The sequence below is a fragment of the Erythrolamprus reginae genome, chromosome 1 (assembly GCF_031021105.1).
Source record: "Erythrolamprus reginae isolate rEryReg1 chromosome 1, rEryReg1.hap1, whole genome shotgun sequence".
NCBI classification, from domain to species: domain Eukaryota; kingdom Metazoa; phylum Chordata; class Lepidosauria; order Squamata; family Dipsadidae; genus Erythrolamprus; species Erythrolamprus reginae.
This window is the reverse complement of record NC_091950.1, coordinates 239,125,928-239,146,530: the sequence shown is the minus strand read 5'-3', so window position 1 is coordinate 239,146,530 and position 20,603 is coordinate 239,125,928. Positions and strand designations below refer to the sequence as shown.

At 38.4% G+C, this 20,603-nt stretch overlaps 1 protein-coding gene across 3 annotated transcripts in view; it reads left to right on the top strand.

The window, feature by feature from the left end:
• Positions 1 to 20,603, top strand: part of MACROD2 (mono-ADP ribosylhydrolase 2) — a 1,339,842-nt gene that overhangs the window by 32,987 nt on the left and 1,286,252 nt on the right. For 2 of the 3 annotated variants that reach the window (XM_070732607.1, XM_070732606.1), the window contains one exon: positions 5,589 to 5,696. In XM_070732607.1, coding sequence (XP_070588708.1) covers positions 5,589 to 5,696 — 108 coding nt within the window. The remainder of the gene's footprint in view (positions 1 to 5,588; positions 5,697 to 20,603) is intronic. The other variant, XM_070732608.1, reaches the window with a different exon arrangement.

Sequence of the window (20,603 nt, the reverse complement as noted above, 5' to 3'; positions counted from 1 at the left end):
TTCCTTCCTTGTCTGTTGTTTAGTGAAATCATTTTCCTTCAATTTTTTTACAGCTGGATTTCTCATATGCATAGTTATCATAGTCGGCAAAGAAAATATGTATTACCATAAATGTTATTAGCATTCTTGGCTATGTTTTGCACCATAGATTTGGTCGCGTTAAAAGCTTGTCCCAAGGTTGAAGATCTTTTTCCAGCTTTGGGGAATATAATATAGGTAATCTTTGCTTTACTCTTTCAGCAACTGTTTGAAGTTATGATGGTGCTGGAAAAATAACGTTACAGTCAATTTATGACCATTTATTACCTCTGCAGCATCCCACAGTCAAATGATCACCATTACAGTCAGTACATGTTGTTCCTGTCTGCCCTGTGCTTTTTTATCTCCAGCCCTCACCGTCACCGATACAGAGCACAGAGACAGGAGACAAAGTGATTTTATGAGAATAAGCTAGTTCGCTCTTTAATCATGCTGGCAGCCCAGCCCAAGGGTAGGAGAATTTGGGGCTGTGACTCCTAAATTGGGAAAGTGGCTCTAACAGATCCCAAGAACAGCATCAGAACTCTTTGTCTGGAAGAGTGCAATGCTAGGAATAGCTAAGATACTGCACAGATCCCTCAAACTCCAAGGTCCTATGGTAGAGGACCCGAGATTTAGGAAAACGCAGGCCATCCATACAGGTGAGAAGGGAATATTTTTCAAGAAATATTTTTCTTAGCATTTCCCTGCAGGGACCAGTTTCCTCCCTCCTCCCATTAACTCAGTGTTTATTGATTTAGTTGAATTAGGAATTGATTTGTCTGGCTTGCCACCTGAGCCTGACCATGGGCTTAGAGAGAGTGACTGGCCCAAGGTCACCCAGCTGGCTTTTTTGGCTAAGCAGGGGACTAAAACACGCAGTCTCCTGGTTTCTAATTCGGTGCTTTAACCATTAGACCAAAGTACAGTAGTACCTCTACCTAAGAACGCCTCTACTTATGAACTTTTATAGATAAGAACCGGATGTTCAAGATTTTTTTGCCTCTTCTCAAGAACCATTTTCCACTTACAAACCCGAGCCTCAGAAACTGTAACCGGAAAAGGAAGGGAAAAGCCCCCGAGGGGCCTCTCTAGAAATCTTCTGGGAGGAAACAGGGCCTCTACCCTCCCTGTGGTTTCCCCAATCCCACACATTACAGTCATAACTCGTCTTATGAACCTAATTGGTTCCAGGGGGAGGTTCGTAAGACGAAAGGTTCGTAAGACGAAACATTGTTTCCCATAGGAAACAATGTAAAGTCAATTAATCCGTGCAACCAAACCCCCCCCCCCGCAAAAAAAACGGTGTTCGGCGACTGCTGGGAAGCCGTGCGGCTATTTTAAAAGGTGACAGTCGGCCTGGGGGGCTTCCCAGCAACCTGCCGAACCCCAAACCCGGAAGTTCGGCAAAAGTTCGGGGTTCGGGAGGTTGCTGGGAAGCCCCTGAGGCCAGCTGTCACCTTTTAAAACAGCCGCGCGGCTTCCCAGCAGCTTCCCGAAGCCGAACGCCAAACCCGAACTTCCGTGTTCGGCGTTTGGCGACTGCTGGGAAGCCGCGTGGCTGTTTTAAAAGGTGACAGCCGGCCTGGGGGGCTTCCCAGCAACCTCCTGAACCCGGAAGTTCGGCAAAAGTTTGGGGTTCGGGAGGTTGCTGGGAAGCCCCCCAGGCCGGCTGTCACCTTTTAAAACAGCCGCACGGCTTCCCAGCAGCTTCCCGAAGCCGAACGCCAAACCCGAACTTCCGCGTTCGGCGTTCGGCGACTGCTGGGAAGCCGCACGGCTATTTTAAAAGGTGACAGCTGGCCTGGGGGGCTTCCCAGCAACCTCCCGAACCCCAAACCCGGAAGTTCGGCAAAAGTTCGGGGTTTGGGGGGGTGCTGGGAAGCCCCCCAGCCCGGCTGTGACCTTTTAAAACAGCCGCGCGGCTTCCCAGCTGTCTCCCGAAGCCGAACGCCAAACCCGAACTTCCGCGTTCGGCGTTCGGAGACAGATGGGAAGCTGCGCCGCTGTTTTAAAAGGTCACAGCCGGGCTGGGGGGCTTCCCAGCAACCTCCCGAACCGAACCCGGGGTTCAGAAAAATTTTGCCTCTTCTTACGAACTTTTTTCGAGTTACGAACTGGCGTTCGGGAGGCTGCTGGGAAGCCCCGCCGCCTGGCTGTCACCTTTTAAAACAGCTGCGCGGCTTCCCAGCAGTCTCCGAACGCCGGTTCGTAACTCGAAAAAAGTTCGTAAGAAGAGGCAAAATTTTTCTGAACCCCGGGTTCGTATCACAAGTTGTTCGTAAGACGAGGGGTTCGTATCTTGAGGTACCACTGTATTTGCTTTTACATTGATTGCTATGAGAAAAATTGCTTCTTCTTACAAACCTTTCTACTTAAGAACCTGGTCACGGAACGAATTAAGTTCGTAAGTAGAGGTACCACTGTATACATATTATTTCATCCAGAGTTGTAAGGATGTACACACCATTGAGCAGGAGGAGACTTTTATTTATTAAACTTGTAGAAAATGAAGTATTCCACTAGAAGTTGTTGTGACAGATGGACATAGTTTTAGTAAGTTGAGAATATTAGGAGTTCCAAAGTGTGTTTCCATACTTGGGCAGCTAGTTTATTTTGCTGAAACGCAAAGCTGTATTTTAGTTTGTTTTTTTGATTATATTTATGCTGTTTTATGAATCAATAAGATTTAAAATGTACTAATTTTTGAGCACAAATATTTATTGTCTTGATTAATACACCCTCTGGTGGTACACTTTGGATTCTATAGCATATCCGTTTTGGTCCTGAAAGGGGTTATTATTAATAAACTTGATGCATCTCTTTATGTTACAATTGTGTCTGTGATCATAATTAACTTTCCATATTTTATAATAAAATAGATGGAAAATGTCTTATATTACTGGCCCACTGTTGTATGATTTAGTACTGTTTTCTCATAGAAAATCAAAAGCACAAAAATAACTCTATAAACAAATGCTAATGTAATAACTCTGTCAGTAATTTCCTGGGGAGCTGTGGTATTTGTACTGCTACCAATCAGTTATGATATTGTATATTGTAGCTTGAGTTACCAATTGGATGTGCTAACATCAACTTGTTAGATGGTAGGAGTAAATGTTTTTCAAATACAAAGCTAGTCTTGCACATCACATGACCTGCACATTTATTTGCTTCAGAACTGTGCATTGAACTTTGCTTGTAACTTTTCCAATGAAATGGCTAATCTTTGCTTAAACTTTAGTGTTTAGTGTTTAATCTTTGCTTAAACTTTAGTGTTTAGTCTTACAAAATAGCATCATTGTAGATGCTGGTCTCATTGCCACCTTGTAGGGAGCTGGATAGCTTGTTTTGGGTTTGGTTACTGTTCTTTTCTGTGTACTACAGAGAAGTTATCCCCTGGACCACTACAACAAGAGAATTCAATAGTGTATGATATTAAAGTATAAATACAAAAGGATTGCATTTTCATTGCTTTTATAAATAAGTACTTAATGTTTGCTTAGTTTTGTAAGTGATGGTATAAGATGCCCTGTTAGGCCAGGGATGTCAAACTCAAGTCATCGTACTGGCATCATGTGATGTATCGGAACATTTTTCTTCTTTGCTAAACTGTGCATAGGTATGACCAGTGCGTTATGCATCTGGCTCGTGGGCCGGGAATTTGACATCCTTGTGTTAGGCAATCTCTTTTCAAAAATTATAGGCTTTTGGGGGACACAGAAGAATAAGACACAGCAATCTTGCTTTGTTACATTTGCCTCATGGAGCATTCCTTTATCTCTGGTTAAGTTTGTATTCTTATCTAATGCTAATTTCAGTGAGCTCTCCCACAGAAATTTGCAATAGGATCACAAAGATAATAAAATGGCCAATTGGAAATAGCAGTTACAAGGCTTGGGGAATAATTAAGAATCTGGAGAAAACATTAGTTGTTTGGATCAATAATGGTTTCTACTGTAATGTGTATGCCACAGATTAAAAAAAGACCTATCATCCTTATTCAGCAATACACCTGTGGAACTTTGAAGATGATTTGAATGCATGAGAACATAATTAAATATGTGTCGTGGCACTGTGCAAATACATCATTTGTGGAACAGACCACATCTAATTCACACTGCAATCTCAATCAATTGCAGCTCTATAAAGCGGAAATGGACCAATAAAATACTCTGCCAAGCCAGTATTCTTTCACTTGATAAAATCAAACAAACCATATCATCATTTTGGGGCTTATCTTCTGCTTAGTTAGCCAGATAAAAAGCTGTACAAGTTACAGATTTCATAGTCAAATAAAGTCTTTTTGATTTCTGATTTGATTGTTTTACTAAAAATCTAATGACTGATAAAACACTTGACATAATACCAACATGCAAATACATCTATACATTTGTTGCATATACTACTTACATAGTACTGTTCTGAAATTGAAGTCCAAAGGAAAAGTTTCCAAAATCCAGACAAGGCACAATTACAAAAAGCTGATTTTTATGATCCTTTGAATTTGACTTTGTTCTTTGAATTTGAAAGCCAAAAGGTCCCATATTGTGGAGTGTCTATGAGAATATGATTATGGTATCTATTTGTAGTTCCTTAAAGCAACTATTGTATGTCGCTTCCTGCCCTCCGGATTACGGTATATGGTTGACCACACATAATTTCAGGAAAAGACACAATTGGTGCAAGGAATTGTAAGTGGAGTTCTAATGCTGTTTTCTTTCTGAGATGGCTGCTGTTAATGTGTTTTAGGGTGGGGGGGGGGATCGATGATTAATTTTATTATATGGGTAGTCCTCAACTTACAAGCATTGATTTAAGATTGTTCAAAATTATAACACTGAAAAAAGTGACTTATGACCATGATCAAAATTCAGGTGCTTGGCAACTGGCATGTATTTATGACTGTTGCACTGTTCTGAGAGCACAGTTTGTAAACTTTGGAGCTGGATTCTGATGAGCAACATCAATGGAGGGAGATTTGTTTAACGACTGTTTAATTCACTTAACAACTGCAGAAATTGGTTTGACAACTGTGGCCAAAAGGTTGTAACATATGGTAAAACTCAAAAAACTGCTGTGGTTAACAACAAAAACTTGGAGCTCAATTGCAATAGTCACTTGAGAGCTACTTGTATCCTTTCATGTTTGGTAAACAGATAGAAAAAGATGAGTATTTAGCAGTTGGAAGAGACCTTGCAGTCCAGTCCCCTGCCCAAGCAGGAGACCTTGCATCTGCCTCTACGTAGAATCGAACTCGCAACCTCCTGATTATGAGGCAAGAGGTCTACCTCTAGGCCACAGCAGCTGCTAGTTATTTATCCATTTATTGTATAAACAATAAATGTTGGAGTTGAACTGCTTTGTACATTGAAACTCGTGGCATAGTTTACATTTGTATTTGTATATATTAAGTATTTGAGTATGCAAATTAAAATATATACAATTTGTAATGTTTATTTTAATTATGTGGTACTAAACTGATAGTAGTAGGATAATTGCCTTTAAAAAAAAAATCCAGTATAAGGCGATGGCTACCATTCCTTAAACTCTTTTCTATTTCTTTACAGAAGACAACACCAATGAAGCTTTCTTGCTGCAGAAAAGTCTTAGTGAAAAAGTCTCCCTATACAGAGGTGATATCACAGTACTTGAGATTGATGCCATAGTTAATGCTGGTAGGTTTTATAATACTTTCTATGTTTTATTTATTTTCTTAGTTGTTGAATGTTCTAAGAATCTTCTGGAAATCTCCAGAATATTGTGGGTGGGGAAAACTTTGGCCTTAGTTGATTCTAATAATATTAACATTCTCCATTGTCAGATATGTTCCAAGGAAATTCATATTTCTGGCCTCGTAAAATAGGTGAATGTCTATTGTTTTGCTGAATGCTTAATTCAATTTCTGCTGGTCAGTTGAGTAATGAACAAATGCATTACAATGAAATGCATCCCTCTCTTCAAATCTTACTGAGTTTTCTGCCAGGAGCTGTCAGAATGAGTACTTTGGGAAGAAATGCAAGTAGATTTTTGTATGGTTGAGATACATTATGAATGGAATAAATAAGCTATTTTTAAAATATGGAAATGATTTGTACAAAGTAGAGAGCCTTCATTATCTTTGTGTATGTGTGTGCGTGTGTGTGTGTAACATATTTTTGCTGATAACGAAAATAATTATTCAACAGAAAAAGTACACACCCACAGACACACATATAATTATATTTGTGTGTGTGTATTGTGTAGTGTGTATGTAATAATTTTGTTCTTATTCTTTCCTGAAATTGTGGCTTAAATTTTGTTTGCAGATGATTTTACAGTTTCTTAAATTTCTTATTTTTAAAAGGTTTTGTAAATAATTTGCTCATATTCTGAAAGTACTGTATATACAAGAAATGCCTTGAATATGTGTCTTGCACTGTGGAATATTCTTCTGTTTTATCTTAAGCTTTGGTTCTGTTATTATCACTGCAGTGATGTACCAATATTAAAGTAATGATGCGGAAAGGTAGTTAATGTTATGTTAGATTCAATATGAAATCATAATTTGACATTTTAGGTACTCTGTCTAGGTATATTTGCAGTCTGGTTAGTGGACGTGGGAGTCCTTGGAGGTAGGAGACTACAAGATAAAGAATTTGAGGAAAATCACACAAAAAACCAAAGACCTGCAAACAGAAGTAGAACAATAGGCAAAGTAAGCAAAGATAGTACCCATAGTTATAGGTTTTTTGAGTGCAATCCAAAAACAACTTGAGCACTATTTGAACACCATCAGCAAAGACTAAATTACCATCAATTGCAAAAGGCATATTTTCTTGGAATATTTTTTACCCTACAGTGATATCCCGGGTCCTTGGGAAGATTTTGATAGATGGATAAAAATGTCAGATCCAGTCTTAAGTATCGGGTTGACTGTGTGACCAGTTATATTTTTATTAAATCTGTATGGTATCTAATTAGAACACTAGAAACTACTTCTTATGAACGACTCAGTTCTAGAAAATGCCTGGACTGCTGCTCAGAATGACTAGATTAACATAGTCCGGATCTAGAAAAAGAAAAAAAATTGGAGGTTTCCCAGTTTTTATGGCATGATTCACCGTGGTTCACTTCTAAAATAAAGTTGTTTTATGTAACTGCTAACCACATCTAACTCTGCCTAGTTTTTTTCAAGATCAGTTAAAGCTGGTTAGGTGCTGCCACCTGCTGTTAAGACTATTTCAGTTACTGGAGGTTGTACATTATATTCTTAATATCTATGACTGCTCTTTTAAAACTGAAGTTTAGTGGCCATCTCTACATATTATGATAGCCACTTGTCCTGTCTATTGCACATTATGTGAAGAGGTATCCACCTTATGTTTTCCACAACTCTGTTGCATTGTATGATCTTAGGTTCTAATAAATTCAGAGAAAGCCTTTTCCTACCAATTTCCCGCCACAACTTGAATAATTTATATTTCTATTTTTAAAAACCTGCACTTTTCTCTTCCTATTTCATTCTTCAAAAGGTACTTGCTCCAGCAGTTTGATAATCTCAATTGCTCTTTTCTGCATTTTCAATGTTTCAGTATTTTTTTAAAAAAACTGAACTTAAATAATATAATATAAGATAATATAGTATAAGACAATATAAAAACCCCACCCGTTGAAATATAGGTTGTTCTTTTAAATTGCATAGAGCAAAACATTTTATTATTTGACTTTTTCCTTGTTTTCCTTTGACCTTCAGAAAGTTTCTGGTGTGTTGCATCATAATTGCATGAACTATCACTTCTCTGTCAAGCTAGAAATTAAACTTCAGGGGAGAAAGGGGTGTTTATATATTGACTTGTGAACTGAATATATTAACTCTGAATTATGTTTAAATGAATATGTCTGTTAACTAAGTTACACCTCCCTGTAAGAGCAGCTTGTTAATGCATAATCAGTTACTGAGATTGCTATGCATCTGAAACTTAATGAACAGGTGAAGGGAAAAGAGGAATTTAAATCTGAAATTGATCTGACAGCCTATCTCTGATTACTAATCCATTTCATTTGGCAACATAATTTATCATATAGTTAAAATTGTCTACTTGTAGCTTACCAGAAGGAAATTAATTCAGTAGCACGCCCAATAATATTAGCTTAAACCAATCTATTTAAATATTGCAGCAGTGCCAAAGAATGAAATGCTATATTCCGATGATGTCTTTGAAAAGTCATCATTCTTAATTTTAAATTGGCACAGGCAGAAAACCAACTATGTGTGGTCCTAAATATTTGTTCAACACATTATTCACATATGATAAATAACACATTTATACTGAAAAGGATTAGAGGTTTTGTAGAATTTTCTGGGTTGAAATAATAGGAGTATTGAGGGGTTGAAAACATTTTTTCTACATTCCCAATAATGCTGTCTACCAGTAGGAAGCAAAAGAAGTCATCCCCAGAAGGAGTGAAACTACTATTAGTAATTGGAGTTATAACGAAAGAGTGCAAATTACTATAAAAGCAGATGTTAGAAATGGATGGGCAAGGCTTTCAGATTCCTCCAGGTTCGCTCTGCAAAAGATATATTATTATACATTTCCTCCAAAATTGCAGAAGGCATAACATTAAAGGACACTAGGGGAAAAAAGTCCTGCAGTCCATTAGGCAGGTGATACTGAATCGGTAATTGGTTAAAGTTCTTTCTTTATTTATTGCCAATGCTACCATCCTAATTTGTCCTCTTCTACCTGAAAGATGTGTCAAATAGCTACTGCTGTATTGCTCCTCTATTTCTTGTACTCACTGTGACCAGGAAGACTTGCCTTGGGGAGCCACACTGATATATATTATTCTATCTAGGGAAAGAGAAAATTATTAAGAAGGATCATAGAAACCAATAAATCACTAGGAAAATGGAGTTTGGGTAAAAAATAAGGCCAGTCTATGTAGGTTCTAGTTTCCAGAGATATCATCCTGATTTCCAAATAGACTGTTGTACATGCTTGATTCAGCAAGATACCCAGAAAGGCACTGATAGGAATCTGGACTGAATAATATCTAAGAACCTTAAGTTACTGTATGGCAACTATATAACATCTGGGGAATACGTTTAGTTTTAAGCAATTTTATAGCCACAGGCATGTTCTTGTCTCCTCTAGTATAAAAAAGACCAGAATGACTTAGTGCTATTGTTAGCCTAATCAGAAATGATTTAATTTGCTTGCAGTAGTTTCTTGAGTATTGAAATAAAATACCAAGATATTTGAAAAATGAAGCCAATGAGATTATTCTTTCCTTTGATGTGCTGTTGGCATTACAGCGTATCATTTCCTTCAAGACAAGAATAGTTTATTGTGTGCCTTTCTTCTACACAGTTATCTGCTAGGATCCATACATTCCTTTGAGGCTAACTTGAGTTAGAGAAAGGACAGCCATAACATAGGCACAGAGAAGTGCAACCAGCAATCTTTTATTAAATTGTGGTGATAGTGGTGGTAGAATTTTGCCTTGCTTAGAACGCTAGCTATTGAATGTACACAATATTGAAATACAATCCCATTTTATTCATTTCCGAATTGAGATATCTTCATAGAGGTGACTGCTACTATCGCATCTAATTTGTGTCATGGTGTTTTCATCCAACATCCTAATTAGATAAGAAACCTACATTTTATAGAGGAATGAAACAGCTTATACCAGAATGTTTCTCTAGGGATGGAAACAAAGGGTGGATTTAAATCAGTGAAGACAATAGATGAGAAGTAGGAGTAAACATGTGGATATTTCTTTACTAGAAACTGCAGAAAGGCATATTGGTTGCCTATTGGACTTGATGTCCACTTGTTTACTGATCTTCTAGAACAGGCGTGTCAGGGTGTGGGCAGGGTGTGGGCAGCGTGTGGAGCATCTTGCCACCGGGATGGGAGTTTGACCCCCCTGTTCTAGAAAGAAAGGTCCCTATGCTCAGTAATACGTAGTAGGAGGCTACTTGGATGATAATTGAAAAAAATAATGCTGTTACTTTTCTTGAAAGTGGGACAGAAATAACATGATCCCAATCTTTAGGTATTTAGAAGCTGTTATTATGTATGATTAAAGAAGCCAAAGGGGGAATTGGTTTCTAATAGTTTGGCAGTCATTGGGTCACTGCTGGGAGTTATCCCATTGTTAACTGATTAATTAGTTTCCAAATGAGAGACTGATGGCCAGAGAGGAATATCTTTTAGGGACATCGATTGAGAAAAAAGACTGGTAGGAATGAACACATATGGCTATTAATATAGCCTTACAATAAAATCAGTTAATTTGTTCTTTTTTCCTGTCTGGTCTACCTGGGAAGGCTGTCATCAGTCTTGAAAGTCAGATAATACAAATCTCTCCCTCCACCACCTTACTCAGCCTGATAAGTTAGGAAGATTCCCTTTTGAGTTTCCTTCTCTGCTTGTTATTCAACTGAAGGCTATGCCCATTGTTATCTGATTATTCCCTAGGCAACATCCCTCTGTCCCACCCTCACCTGCCCAAACCATTCCCATATATCATTGCAATGGGTGACAAAAGCCCAGTGGGAGTTAATCGCTTAGTGGAAGTGGTGTCATTTTTCCAGACATCTACTTTTTAAATTTCCCTGGATGATGTTTTTATAATGTTTATATTGTTTTGGTGCTGTATTGTGTGTCTCCAAGAGTCATAATGGAATTGAGAGGCTTATGAATCCAATAAATACATAAATAGAGAGATTATTCTATCATTTGAATGGATTGCTGCATACTGAATCTCTGGAAGATAACGTTAATGAAAATGAATCTGGATGTTCCGTGAAGGGGTTGTGTATTGGGTCAATTGCCCATTATATTAGAAGGACTGTTGTCTTGGAAAGAGAGTTAATGTAGTTTTGTCTGTCAGGCTGCCAGAAACAATTTTCACATAAAAGAGAAACAGTTGTGTCTGCTGATCTTGTGCATAAAGTATTTTTGCCCATACTGGAGTTAATAGTTCTAGATTAATTTTCTATGCTACAGTTGTGTTGTTAATCTCTACATATATATATGATCCAACAGTAATCAAGAGTCAGAGAGTTTCTGAGGCTAAACATAACAGTTAGTATGGGGAGCATGGGATTATGATAACATTGGAATTTCTTATTTTAGTTAGCTTTGAAAGATCCATTACTTTCATCTCTTCTTTAAAAGGTAAAATATTGCACCTGGCAGCTTGGTGTGTCACTTATAGTTACCTAAGGGAATTTGTATTTACCTTTAGAAAGTCTAAACGTTTGACAATAAAGTGGAGCTTGGGAGTATCCCTATATTTGGAAACTGGAGATCTGTTATCATTTTTGTTAGTAGAAATAACAATAAATATATATCTAATTTGCAAGCAACAACGTAAATGAATTCTTAAAATGTTACAGAATAGCTTAGAAATAGCACGTATGTGGACTTTCTATCATTTTGAAATCTCACATATTGAGTATACTATACTTTCTAGGATTGTTAGAATTAGAAGACCTATATACTGTGATGCAAAATCTGATATTGGAATTATTATATGAAATCGTACAATATTTCTGTGATGTGTTTTATTGCTTGCAGGTTTATGAGAAATAGATGACTTTGTCATGTAAAATTGCTGACTCATTTAATTCAGTACAACCTAATACTGTACCAGGCTGCATAATGTTTACAAAGTAACTAGAACTGGAAGAAGAAATAAAAATTAGAATCAAGATCATGTGAAGTGTTAATACCACTTTATAAGGCCTTGGAAAGGCCACACTTGGAATACTGCATTCAGTTTTGGTTGCCACGATGCAAAAAGGATGATGAGACTCTAGAAAAAATGCAGAGAAGAGCGACAAAGATAATTAGGGGACTAGAGGCTAAAACGTATGAATAACGGTTGCAAGAACTGGGCATGGCTAATTTAATGAAAAGAAGGACCAGAGGACACATGATAGCAGTGTTCCAATTATCTCAGGGGTTGCCACAAATAAGAGTCAACTATTCTCCAAAGCAGTGGTCCCCAAACTACGGCCCGCGGGCCACATGCGGCCCACTGAGGCCATTTATCCGGCCTGCCAGTGAGTGACAAGAGCACAGGGAAAAGAGAGAGAGAAAGAAAGAAAAGGGAAAGAGAGGGAGGGAAAGAGAAGTGGAGAGGAAGAAGGGAAGGAAGGAAGGAAGGAAAGAAGGAGAAATGGAGGGAACAAGGAAGGAAGGAAGAATGAAATGGAGGGACAGAGGAAAGAAGGACTGTTTCTTGGGGGGGTAATTTTTTTAAATTTTTCTCTCAACATACATTCAAACAACACAGTGTACCATGTAATTTTCCATGAATAAAATGCGGTAAACTAATATCAATCATCAAAAAAGTTGCAAAAGGTTTTTTTTTCTAATTTTGTCGTCCAGTTACATTCATTTTCTTTTAATTAAATTCCCTCCTTAATGTTCCTTCAAAAAGTGCAACACCAATTACATTTCTAACTTATTAACCATTATGCCAAAGTGCTTCCTTCTTTCTTTATACATTTTTCATAAGCCAAGAAAACCTTGTATAGGCAATCAGATGTCAACAAAAGAAAATTAAAAACAAAACATAAACATATATGAATTTCAGACCTTCTCCCACATCTAAATAGTTCATTCCCATTTTGTTTTTTACTTTAAAACAAGGTATGTGCAGTGTGCATAGGGATTTGTTCTTAGTTTTTTTTTTATAGTCCGGCCCTCCAACAGTCCGAGGGACAGTGAACTGGCCCCTTGTGTAAAAAGTTTGGGGACCCCTGCTCCAAAGCACCTGAGGGTAGAACAATAAGCAATGGGTGGAAGCTGAATAAGGAGAGAAGCAACTTAGAACTAAGGAGACATTTCCTGACAGTTAGAATAATTAGCGGAACAGCTTGCTTCCAGAAGTTGTGAATGCCCCAACACTGGAAGTTTTTAAGCAGATGTTGGATAACTATCTGTCTGAAGTAGTGTAGGGTTTCCTGCCTAAGCAGGAGGTTGGGCTAGAAGACCTCCAAGGTCCCTTCCAACTCTGTTGTTGTTATTGTTATTGTTTAAATAATATTGTGACTTAGTGAAGCTAGTCTATTGAATCTGCTAGTTACCTTCTGTTCATAAAAATTGGCCAAGATACTTGTGAAGTGCTTGTTGTGGTTAGCTCTGGCCCAGCTCCTGCCCCAAGCAATGTGGAGGTGGAGGTGGGGGAGACATCCACATGCCGCAGGCCTGTTTTGCTTCCAGTAGAAACTGTCTCCTCTGACCAAGGAGGCGTGAGTGACAGGGAGGAAGGGAGTTTGGCAGACAGCCCAGGAGGAGATCGATCATCTGTATCATCCCTGGATTCTGAACAGGAGACAACAACTGAAGGATTATTACAAGAGAAAATGAGGCCACCTGTGGTTGGATGGGGCTGCTGTAATTAGTGCTACAGATAAAAGTGCAGTTTGGTGTGTTAGCCTCATGGCAGTTTATCTGATTCATTGTTTCGTCAAGATCGTGGTTTTTTGCTGTTCAGGATTGTGTGTGTGGACTCTCTGGACTTTAGAATTGGACTCAATTTCCCAGTTATTGGGTGAGCGATTGGATTGCATTTCATCTGTGCCCTGTGTGTACCAGAAAATCCCTTTGATATTTAAAAAGAGATCTGTTTCTATTTTTCTGATTATAAAAACTTTTGGGTTTTCCTTTTATCGTGTGGTGTGTGTCTTCCTGGACTAATTACCCTGTAATTACGGGCGGTTGAAACACACTGGCAGAACAGTGCTATGCTTTTTCATTGTTTAGACCAGAGGTGTAAAACTCAAGGCATCGGGGCCAGATGTGGCCCATGTGGTGCTTAGATCTGTCCTGTCCTGGAAATAGTGAAGGATAGGTCCATAGTGCATCTGCCAGCAAAAACAGAGCTCACCTGCAGAAGGCTGTTCTAGGCAAAAACAGAGCTTGGGAGCCTGTTTTTGTTTGCAAAGTGCTTGGGCCATCACAGGTGCCCTCTGACACAAGTGACATCATGCTGTCCTCGCCTAACCTGGCCCCTCAAGATCAAAAACAACCCTGATGCGTCCCTCAATAGCAATAGCATTTAGATTTATATACTGCTTCATAGTGCTTTTACAGCCTTCTCTAAGCGGTTTACAGAATCAGCCTATTGCCCCCAACAATTTGGATCCTCATTTTATTCACCTCGGAAGGATGGAAGGCTGAGTCACCACCTTTAGTTGCTGGTGAGATTTGAACTGCTGAACAATAGCTAGCAGTTAGCTGAAGTAGTCTGCAGCGCTGCGCCACCCTGGCTCTGAACAATGAAATCAAGTTTGACACCCCTGGTTTAGACCATTTATATACGCTTGTTGCTGTTGTTGCCAGTAGATCTAGATAACTTTTTTGTTTGTTTTTTGTGTGGGAAATAAATAATGAGTACATTAGCAATCCCACAAGCTATTTATTTGATGGCTCTGTCACACAGAAAATAGAAAAGTAAAAGTGAAGTGCGAATATATATATAAATAATGTGGTTATATGACTTCGTGCTTACATATTGGAGAGTAGAAACATTGGAGACATATTTATAACCTTCTGCATACAATAATGTTCTGTGAGAACTTAATAGCATTGTCGGCATACATGTAGGTATACGTTTTTTTAAAAAAATCATATTTATCTAGTGATATATACTATAGTAGGTTGCTGTTCATTTGGCAGAATGGATTGTTAGTCCATGCCATTATTTTTCACTCACATTTCAGATCTTCTCTGAAAAATTGATGTATTTTCTGGTGCAAATTTGGAAGCACGCAAAGGATAAGATGGGGAAAGTAATAGGATGGTCCATCGTGTGAGCAGCAAACCAATGAAATAAGTTTGGCTATAGCTCAATTATCTTCAAAAGGCAGGATTTCTAATCCTTCCTACAATTTATGAAAAAATGTGATGCTTCCCTTTTTGTCTAATTATTCTTTGTGGTGGCAGTTGTTTCAGATTAGAATTATTTTAATATAAAAATTTCAAGATTAAAAGAGTTTTTCTATATATAGTTATTTTGAAAATGTTTTGCTTCTTTTCAGTTATTTCTGGATTGATAATGATCTTATACTGAAGTTGCTATGTTAATTATATCAATTTTAGGTAACAGAGAACAAAATGAAGTGAAACCCAAAGTCATCCAAATAATACAAGTTACCACTTTGCTCTGATAAAATTTGATTCAATTTATTTCCTTTTTCCAGAGTTGCAGTAAATTTAGAAAGATGTTAGGGTTATTGTCTTGGCTGTAGATTTTTAAACGTTCTACAAGCAGAATCCAATGAACAACCATAATTAAGAGCAGAATTTCTACTGCTAAATACAGTGATCCCTCTATTATCACGAGGGTTCCGTTCCAAGTCCCTCGCGATAATCGATTTTTTGCGATGTAGTGTTGCGGAAGTAAAAACACCATCTGCGCATGCGCGCCCTTTTTTTCTATGGCCGCGCATGCGTAGATGGTGGAGTTTGCTTTCCCCGCCACCCACGCATAGGGGAAACCCCGATTCGGCTCCTCGCTGCTGCTGCGCTACCGAGCAGATCAGCTGCTGGGTGGCCGAAGGAACCTTCCCTGGGTCTTCCCGGCCGCCCACGCAAAGGGGAAACCCCGGCTCCTCGCTGATGCCCGCCGCTCGCCCACCCGCCAGCAAGAGGGGGAAGACCCAGGGAAGGTTCCTTCGGCCGCCCAGCAGCTGATCTGCTCGGCGCAGCAGCAGTGAGCAGACGAAGATCGGGGTTTCCCAGCCGCCCATGCAAAGGGGAAACCCCGGCTCCTCGCTGATGCCCCCGCTTGCCCGCCCGCCGCCCGCCAGCAAGAGGGGGAGAGATAGAGAAAGAGAGAGAAGGAAAGAAAGAGATGAGAGAGGGAGGAAGAGAGTGTGAGAGAGGAAGAAGCAAGATAGAGAAAGAGAGAGAGAAAGAAAGATGAGAAAGGAAGGAAGAGAGTGACGTCATCGGGTGGAAAAATCGTGATATAGCGTTTCACGAAGATCGAGATCGTGAAACTCGAGGGATCACTGTAATGCAGTTGTAAAGTAAGATGTTATGTAACCGCCTGATATAGTGACGGAAATGCTGGCAATTAGTAAACAAAGTTAACCAGATATTAACTTAGGCCCACCCCAATCCAAGTCATTCCAGGTTTGTGCCTCCCACCCCCGAGTCTCACAGCCTATCGTCATCCAGTTTTCTGCCCTATTGATTGCCCTGCCTGCTCCCTGCCTTGTGAGGCCACAAACAGCCTCAGAACTATGTTGTGAAGCTGCTTGCTGTGCTGTGGCTCAGAGCAGGGGTGAGTTCCAAATTTTTTAAACTACTGGTTCTGTGGCTGTGGCTTATCTTATGGGCAAGGCTTGGAGGCCAGGTAGGTGTGGCTTCAGATAGGCATGTCTTGTTGGTCAGGTAACCGGCTGGGCATGGCCAAGTTGTGAAATGTGGTGAAATTAACTTAAGAGTTCTCTTGCTTAGAAACCAAAATTTTGGGTTCAATTGTGGTCATAAGTCTTTCTTTCTTTCTTTCTTTCTTTCTTTCTTTCTCTTTCTTCTCGGCAGCAGGATAAGAAGAAAGTGTTCTGGGACTGGGAGGGAGGGCGATCCAGCCCGGCAGCTGCACATCCCCTATCATGTGCTGTCCTAGAGCACCGTTGCTTTAATTCAGGCCAAGAGACATCTCAACAGTAGGACTCTTCAAGTAGCCCTTCATGGCACCGGACCAGAATATCTCCGGGACCGCCTTCTGCCGCACGAATCCCAGCGACCAGTTAGGTCCCACAGAGTTGGCCTTCTCCGGGTCCCGTCAACTAAACAATGTCGTTTGGCGGGACCCAGGGGAAGAGCCTTCTCTGTGGCGGCCCCGACCCTTTGGAATCAACTCCCCCCAGATATCAGAGTTGCCCCCACCCTCCTAGCCTTTCGTAAGCTCCTTAAAACCCACCTCTGTCGTCAGGCATGGGGGAATTGACATGTTCCTTCCCCCTAGGCTTATAAAATTTGTGTATGGTATGCTAGTGTGTATGATTGGTTTTTAACTTGTGGTGTTCTTAAAATTAATTTAATATTGGATTTGTCTTGTATTGCTGTTGCTGTGAGCCGCCCCGAGTCTGCGGAGAGGGGCGGCATACAAATCTGATTAAACTAAACTAAACTAAACTAAACTCAGAAGAATGGCAGAAAATTGAATATTTTAGATTTTACCAGCAGTCAAAACCACAAGAAAAAATTGTAATTTTAAAAAACTCTTGATTAATAACCACATGGGTAGAGTTAGTATGGGAGGTGGCACAAATGACCCTGGGGTTGGACTAAGCAGTGGGGGTATAGATCTATTTTGAGCTTGTTATGCTCTGGTCAGCTAGACATACCCTTACTGGGATTTGAACTTGTAGCCTTCTGTATATATATATTGCCAGGTTTAGAAATATAATCAGATCTGTATGGTATTACAACATTTACTTTTGCATTTGCTTTATTTCAAAACCATATAACATTTTTTGATTAGGATTGAATGATGGGTGGAACAAAACTTTGAATTGCATTTGAATATGTGTTATGAAAAATAAATTAATTATTTTTGACTTCTGTAATATTAATAATTAGTCTAATATGAAGCACAAATGCAGAAAGCAGACAAATCATTTGAGTTACTCTGTTTCCTAGAATTATATTTCCATTTTGTATATTGTTCAAAGCAGTATGTTTTTGTCACTAGGGTGTGCTGTGTTTCCATGAATGCCTTTCCTTTTCCTATTAAGACTAGTTGAAAATAGATCCCTAACTTTGGTAATATGTGGCAACCATAGATTTTATATACACTCGGTTCCTGTGACTGTGTGTGTTTGTGTTACAATATGCTTTCTTTTACTCATGTAAATAATTGAAAGTCTTTGGCTACTAACAGAGTTATTTAAAGCTTCAAAGGAGAATACTGTTCTAATGGCACAATCATCTTTACTTCTCAAAATAACAGAGACTACCTCAGGGATGGTATTAGAAAGTTTTTAGCTTTCCTCACACATTATGCAATGGCAGATATTTTTAAAGCAATGTGTAGAAGAAAAATAGTCAGCTTTACTACTGGTCACCTGCTTTATTGATGATACTAGCTGTTACTAGTAAGGGAAGATTTGCCTATTTGCCGATGACTCTAAAGTGTGCAATAGGGTTGATATTCCTGGAGGCATCTGTAATATGGCAAATGATTTAGCTTTACTAGATAAGTGGTCAAAGCAATGGAACCTACAGTTTAATGTTTCCAAATGTAAAATAATGCACTTGGGGAAAGGAATCCTCAATCTGAGTATTGTATTGGCAGGTCTGCGTTAGCAAAAACTTCAGAAGAGAAGGATTTGGGGTAGTGATTTCTGACAGTCTCAAAATGGGTGAACAGTGCAGTCAGGCGGTAGGGAAAGCAAGTAGGATGCTTGACTGCATAGCTAGAGGTATAACAAGCAGGAAGAGGGAGATTGTGATCCTGCTGTAAAGAGCGCTAGTGAGACCACATTTGGAATACTGTGTTCAGTTCTGGAGACCTCACCTACAAAAAGTTATTGATAAAATTGAACGGGTCCAAAGACGGGCTACAAAAATGGTGGAAGGTCTTAAGCCTAAAATTTATCAGGAAAGACTTAACTCAATCTGTATAGTCTGGAGGACAGAAGGGAAAGGGGGGAAATGATCAAAACATTTAAATATGTTAGAGGGTTAAATAAGGGGGAAAATCAGAAGCAACGTGAGAAAATATTGTTTTACTGAAAGAGTAGTAGATGCTTGGAAGAAACTTCCAGCAGACATGGTTGATAAATCCACAGTAACTGAATTTAAACATGCCTGGGATAAACATATATCCATCCTAAGATAAAATACAGGAAATAGTATAAGGGCAGACTAGATGGACCATGAGGTCTTTTTCGACCGTCAATCTTCTATGTTCCTAATTGTGTCTGAAAAGCAGTCCTCTAATTCCACCCATGATGATGAATTATGTAACTACTGCATAAAAAATAAACACTAGAGTATACTGAGAAGTTTTAGCTCCAAATATCTAAAGGGCTTGTTTTAGGGGTGGATTCCACTTACCGTCACGACCGGGATGCATCGTGACGTTGCCCAAGATGGTAAAAAGGTGGCCGCAACACTTCAGTCAATAGATATAGGATACTGAATACATTCCTTCATGCCATAAATAGAATACCCTTGGTGCTTTGGCTTTTAATGTGGAAAAAATAATTGTGAAATTTAAGATCTATTCAGAATGTATCTTAGAGATATCTTTTTAAAAATAATACTTATTTTTAAATCAGCATTAACGTTTTCTAATCTCTACTATTTTATACTTGATTTAGTTCATACTTGTATATTATACAATGTTAAAGATTCTGCATTCTTGTGAATTCTGTAGTGATTAATAGATGGATATCTCACTTATCATGCTTTCTGCCAAGCAGCTTTACTTTACTGTAGAATTTTATGTTGGATTGGCACAAGAAAATTACATTTTCTGAAATACTTTGCTGACCAACTGTTCGTTCATGATAATTGATTAGAGTATGTATATTTATATACATTTTAAATGCCCCAAAATGGAAAATTGATTCATATTTTGCAACTGTTTCTTTAAGTATTTGACTAGTTTGAAACAAACCAAAATATGTTTTTCAAAATTATTGTTTATTTATTAAATTTGTTCACTAACCATTTCACTCCAAAGCAACTCTTGAGTGGCCTACAACATGAAAATCAATAAAATCATAAAAGATAAATATTTCTATAAATAATAAAAATAGAATTACAATCCAATGTAAAGTTACACTTTAAAGATGAGATAGGGGAAGAGTACATGAATGGGTAGGATTTTCTCTTAATTCCTCTCCAGTGTGATACTCCACCATTGAGGCCTCAAGCCAGCTGACAGAGCCAAGTAAGTTCCTCCCAATTCTCCAGATCTGTCAGTGTTTGTGTTTGGATAGAATCCTTTGATGTTACAAAACCAGAAGATATAGGAGAGAAACAATAAACCTGTGATTGGTGATAACCAAATGCAACACTTATTTTTTATTATCAGTGTTTTCATATTCTCCTGCATTGTAAGTATATTTTTAGGATTCTGTTCAAAGATATGAGGAATAAATGAAATTAGTATAGATAATGTTTATTATTTTTAAATTAAAGTTGTATATGTCTAGGGTTAGGGTTCTATTCTTTCATTGATATGTTCTATTACTATATCTTCTTTTCTATTATTTCTTAGATATATTTTACTATGAGTATCTCCTCTATAACCTTCATCATGTATTTTATTATGTGCATATAGATACAGTATATACCCACTAAAACCCTCATTGTGTATTGGACAAAATAAATAAATAAATAAAATAAATAAATAAAATAGATTCTTTAGGAAAAGTTAGAAGAAAAATGGGAATGTAATATGCTACTTTAAAGTTCCATTTGAGTATATAAAGTTCCTTTGTTTCTGCTTCTCAGGATTGAATTACAACTTTGTAAAGTTGTAAATCTATCACTGGAAAACTAAAAGTATAGGTATATATAAGTTCAAATAAAAGTGTGAAAGAAAGCAAA